General features: G+C 43.1%; 1 protein-coding gene across 1 annotated transcript in view; it reads left to right on the forward strand.

Annotated features, from left to right (window-relative positions):
* Positions 1 to 5797, forward strand: part of FBXO38 (F-box protein 38) — a 106390-nt gene extending 100593 nt beyond the window's left edge. Inside the window, exons 21-22 of the mRNA XM_068277117.1 lie at positions 1891 to 2004; positions 4717 to 5797. Of these exons, the coding sequence (XP_068133218.1) occupies positions 1891 to 2004; positions 4717 to 4895 (293 nt within the window). The 3' untranslated portion in view covers positions 4896 to 5797. The remainder of the gene's footprint in view (positions 1 to 1890; positions 2005 to 4716) is intronic.
* The last annotated feature ends 299 nt before the right edge of the window (positions 5798 to 6096 follow it).

Raw genomic sequence — 6096 nt, forward strand, 5'->3', positions numbered from 1 at the left:
ATTAAAGATCGCCGGGGGCAGCGCAGCGCTGTTTTTTTTATATATATTTTTTTCAATCATGTAGCTAGCCTAGCGCTAGCTACATAATGCCCCCCTCCCTTCCGAATCCCTCCCACCCCTCCGATCGCTGCCGGCGCTGTTAGCCATAAGGAAATCCCGTTCTTGAACGGGATTTCCTTTAGGAATTCCCCTGTCGCCATGGCGACGGTCGTGATGACGTCATCGACGTTGTGATGTCATCGGGAGTCCCGATCCACCCCTCAGCGCTGCCTGGCCCTGATTGGCCAGGCTGCGCAGGGGTCTCGGGAGGGGGGGGGAAGCCCTTACGCGGCGGATAGCGGCGGCAATCGTATACAACACGCAGCAAGCAAAGTGCTTGCTGCGTGTTTAAAAAAAAAAAATTAAGAAAATCGGCCCAGCGGGGCCTGAGCGGCGTCCTCCGGCGGTAATGGACGCAATAATGCGTCCATACCGCTAAGGAGGTTAAAGCATAGTTTTAAATATGTGAATTTAAAGTTTAAATGATCTGTGCCCTCCATTCATCAGTTTTCATGTCCTCTCAGCAACATCACATCACTAGTTCAAAAAGCTATTCTAATGTGTTCTGGCTTACAGCAGCACTTTATACTATCACTGTCTCTGTAATAAATCAATGCATCTTTCCCCTGTCAGACTTGTCGGCCTGTGTCTGGAAGGCTGCCAAGTTCTTCAGTGTTGTGGTTCTGCTATGAACTCCCCCTTCCAGGCCCCTCTATGCACACTGCCTGTGTGTTATTTAGGATTATAGCAGCTTCTCTCTTCTCTCTTATCTTTTACAAGCTGGATAAATCGTCCTCTGAGCTGGCTGGGCTTTCACATACTGAAGAATTACAGACAAGGGCAAAGCTGTTTGCAGGAAGAAACAAGCAGCCTGAAACTTCAGTGCATGAGAACAGGGGGAAAGAAACACACAAATGATCTCTTGAGATTCAAAAGGAAGGCTGTATACAGCCTGCTTGTGTATGGATGTATTTTCTATGTGTGGACATACTGTACATCAACCTACTTCCTGTTTTGGTGGCCATTTTGTTTGTTTATAAACAAACTTTTTAAAACTGTTTTTAACCACTTTTAATACGGCGAGGAGCGGCGAAATTGTGTCAGAGGGTAATAGATGTCCCCTAACGCACTGGTATGTTTACTTTTGTGCGATTTTTAACAATACAGATTCTCTTTAAATCTTTCTTCATGCTGTGTAATTGAGTCACTGCATTTGTTAGGATTAGGATGTAAATGGACGTCTGTGTAGCAGCCTCTCACTGTGGTGTGATAATTTCTTCTGCACTTTGTCACAGTAAGAGCTTAGGAGGAGGTTTTGGTTTCAGTTTCTCTCTTATGCTAGTAACAATAGATCAATAAACCATGTCATAATGAGCAATATGGAAAATCGGTGATTTTGCTGTAATCTTCTTCATGCCTCATCCAATCTGCTTGCTGGATCAGTCTGCTCTTTTTTCCCTCCTGTCTAAATGGCAGTAAAGTCACTTCATTTCAGCAAATAAATCTAAAAGAGCTTCTTTGACTTGTACACCCACCCTCATGAAGGCAGGAAACTACACTTTGCGCACTCCTCCTGAACAACTTAGCTGGAGTATAAGTTTTCTGTATAAGCCTGATTCAGACTGCATTGCCGTGACAGGGGACTGACTTATTTAATTGACTAGACATTGACACTGTTGCATATGGATGGGAGCCATAAGAAAGAAATTGTACAACTGTGGCAGTTGAGGTTGGGACTTCAGGTGGTTTAATATTCCAGTGTATATGGAGTCCTTATTTAATTTCAGAAGGCATTCTTTAGCTATAGTTTAACCTGTTACTAAACTTGTAATACTGTACTTATTTTCCAAGGTGTCGTAGATGGTGCTCCATACTCCATGATCACAGACTTTCCATGGTTACGGTCACTCAGAACTGCTGAACCAAACAGCTATGCAAGATATGACTTTGAGGATGATGAAAAAAGTAAGTTTCCAATATGGGAATATGATGTTTTCACAGCTTTATGAATGGACCCTCAGTTTACTCTGAACAGTGGTGTATTTTTGTATGTGATTTAACATAAATGTCCTTTCAATAAAGTCAAAAACCCAGTCACATGAGCAGGTGGGTAATAATACTTGAAGATGCTCTTAATAGAGGACAGTTAAAAGTAAGCATATATTTTATTAGAAAATATTGAATGCTAATAAAAATAGTTGCCTTTCTAAAATGATGATTTCTGATTGTTCATGCAAAGAATCGTTTGTGAATGTTTGTTCAGAAAATTGTATTGTTAGTGTATACCTTTAGATTATAGGTGGAAGTGATTGGTTATATGGCTAACAGACTCTGCTGTGAGGAAAACTTGCTGTGTGGAAAACTTTGGAATCCAAAGTACAATTCCAGTCGGGCTACAGCTCAGATTTAAAGGTGTCCAAGCTAAAATGCAATAGTGACTTATTGTTATTATCATTATCAGAACCTATCAATAGAACTGGAAATTTTGATCCTTACATTTGCTGTATGTTAGCCTTTTTCCTGTCTGACGTAGAGTCCTACTTGCATACCTTCTGAATAGGGCTCGGTCCACACTTTTCAGGTTGCAGATTGGATCCTGTTTCAAACGGATCAGTTTTCAAAAAAAAAATTTAAAAAATGAACCGTTTAGCAAAAAGTTGTTTGTTTATTTATATTTGCAGCATACGTTTCCAGTCCGTAAAAACGCATCCCCAGCCCTGGCCGAGTGTGTGTGGGGGGGGGGGGGGGGGGGGGAGGCTGCCGAGCTGGAGGAGGTAGCACAGCCAGGAGCAGTAAACACAGCGGTGGGGAGGGGGTAGGACCCCTTCACCTTGGTCCTCCCATCTGCTCTCCCCTTCCAGCTATTTTTGCTGAATTTTAAATCGGAAGCAAGCGGGGAAGCTATTACCTACTTCCTTGTGATCCACCGCTTGCCGCATCACTTCCTGCAATGCAGCCTTCTGTACTTCAGTGGGCGGCATTGCAGGAAGTGAGGCGTCGAGCAGTGGAAAGCAAGGAAGTAGGTAATGGCTAACCCCTCCAGCTCTGTGCTCCCCTACACACACACACACACACATATCACCCCCCCCCCCCCCCCCCCCCCCCCACGGTCAGGGCTGGGGACACATAAATGGGCTGGAAATTTATCCATTTCTGTGTCCAAAGTTGTTTGTGTAAAGGTAGAACCGTTTTTCTATTGCCTTTCATTGCCCCTGTGGGTATCCGGGATCCATGAAAATGTTGCACATCCGGACTCTCCATTCAGTTTTTTAAACCATATGACACAGATCCGTGTTTTGAAGTTTGTGAAGATAGCCACTATTTTCAACACCATGGCTCTGGTTTTGGCCCGGGTGAAAAAACTGAGCAAAGGATACGGTTTTAATACAAGTGTGAACCAGCCCTTAACCACTTAAGATTCCAGGACATGAATTTCACGTCCTAATTGGCCCCCCTGTAGATTCCAGGACGTGAAATTTCACGTCCTGCAGTTAAAAGGCCACCGAGCACTCCCATGAGTGCACGTGCGTAACCCCCCCCCCCCTCCCTTTCGGTCCTGCGTGTACATGTACCCTAATATTTCTGGACACCTGTAAGGCTACCGCCTGTAGCGATCGCACGTGATCCATAGGGCGATGGCTCCAGGACCCAACACTGTACTTATGCATTGCTGTGCTGTTGCCTGGCAATGTATCTGTTCAGCACTGGGGTCCCCAAACTGTGCGCCATAGCAATCGGATCCAATTGCTACAAAAGCGCAAGCGGGCGATAATGGTACGCAACATTCCCAGCTGGTGATGCAATAGGAGATGTAGGTATCCATTTAACCCGGGAAAAGACAAGTAACACATTTTGATATGTTTTATACATGTGGCACTTATGTAAAATTTGTGAAGGGTGAAATATGAAAAAAATGTGTGTTCTTTGCACTTGCACTAATTTTTTCCATATCAAATGCCCGTAAAATTTAAATAATTCTTGATAACAAATATTACCCAAAGAAAGCCTAGATTGTCCTAAAGGAAAAAAACTACGTGTGTATGACTTTGATGGCATGAGTAATCAAAAAGTTATTGATGTATCAATAGTGACAGCTAAAATGACAAAATTGTCAGGAATCTTAAACTGGGAAAAAAAACCCGGAATGCAAAGTGGTTAAGGAAGTTAGGTCGATGTACTGCTAGATTAATCTGTGTGTGTTTGTGCACATATGCGTGTCTGCGAAGTTTTGATTTTTGAAGGAATTTAAAAAAAAAAGTTAGGACAGTCACACACAGAAGTTTCAGCCACAGATAACTGTAATTAGGTGTTTTTACCTATCATAAGTGTGCCTTTTTCTGCTATACAGTTTGATAACAAAGCAAACGGACCCCTTTTGCTGGAAGCTGGGAATGATCTTGTTAGCCACCTTCTAGTTTTGTGGCAATGTTAACTTCGGCTGGAATACATTCAAACGTATACTTTCCTGATCCAGTGCATGCCAGTCACATGACAGCTATAACCAGATGGGAGTATTACAGCTTGGAAACTAGCTTTAGTTTTTCTTTCTTCGGAGGTCAAGCTTGCAGCCTCCTAAGGGCAGGTTCTGTTTTATATCGACAAGTAGGTAGTATTTGCAAGCAGTTGGCCTACCACTGTACTGATAATGAATATATTGTGCACGTTTTCTCCTTCCAGCCACCATATACGCACCAAGACGAAAAGGGCAGCTTTCAGCAGACATCTGTATGGAAACCATTGGTGAGGAAATCTCCGAGCTGAGGCAGATGAAGAAAGGAGTGTTCCAGCGAGTTGTTGCCATATTTATTCATTACTGCGATGTTAATGGAGAACCCATAGAAGATGACTACATATAGAAATCTGTGTTGGCCATCTTGTGATTCTTCTGCTCTAGCTGCCTAAGCTAGAGACCCCGAGATAAGAAGGGTGATCAGTGAAAATGGGCATCGGATTCCTTAATCGGAAGCAATTCATGCAGCTAAAGCTCATTGGCCCAGGCGGCCAGTTCCCTGAAGATGAGAAAAAGACCCCTAAAGCAGCTGCTCCCCTTTTCTCTCATGGCTAGCATTCTGTCTTCCTAGACGATTGGACGCTATACTAGTGACAGTTTCAGCAGGACAGTGGTTCGGTTCCAAGTGAAGAAATCTACTCTCCATTCTCATACTCATTGTATGTTTGCATTTCCCAAGGCCAACATCTGACTACCTAATTCTCATTGTCTATCCCTTTAATGCTGGCGTTATATCACAAGAACAATCAAGCATTTGTTTTTTTATAGACAAGAACACTAGCTCTGTAGTACATGGACTGAGCCTTGCCAGATCCGGTAACTAATCACCAATGGACCTTCCACATTCATTATTGTAAGAAGGTTTTAAGGGAGGAAACAAAATGCCTGTGTGTGTCGGCCTAACTTAATGGCTGCATATTAAGTTCGGTGGCCTAGCCAAATGATTGTTGCGCCGCTACCCTGGACCTAGTTTGCAGCACAATGCAGTACGCGAGTCTGGGGACAGCTGCAGCCTAAACACACAAGCATTTTATTGTTGTGGGTTCCTTTTTAAATATCATTGGGCAATGGCTTACTAAGAAGAGTGTTAGCAAAGAAGAGAGAGATGGCACAGTTATGTTTTTTTGTGATGATTTAGTTGAAAGGGTGTAGTGAGGCATTCAGAAGATATGATGAGCAATGGATGAATGCTGCCTTGCGATACTGTCCATTAGAGGAAATGGTGTGAAATAAAACAGACAGATTTGAGCACTTGGCTTCACAGTCCCCTGCTGTTATTTCTCCAGTGAAGGTTGCATCTGATATAAAAGACAACATTTTTAATGCTTAGCACAGATTCTGTTCCATGGGTCGCATAGCTTTCTCTATTGAATGTAAAGTTTATTGCTAATTTCTAGAAAGGTCACTTCAAACCTTCTCTAGGTTTTGGGTGGGTGGAATCCTCTGATGCCTCTTTGATTCCCCTGGAGATTGATGATCACATTTTCCCACAGCAGTTTGTATTTTTACTTTCTTCCACAAACCTATAACGACAGTGTCGTTCCTGC

The sequence above is a fragment of the Hyperolius riggenbachi genome, chromosome 3, assembly GCF_040937935.1.
Source record: "Hyperolius riggenbachi isolate aHypRig1 chromosome 3, aHypRig1.pri, whole genome shotgun sequence".
In the NCBI taxonomy this organism is placed as follows: domain Eukaryota; kingdom Metazoa; phylum Chordata; class Amphibia; order Anura; family Hyperoliidae; genus Hyperolius; species Hyperolius riggenbachi.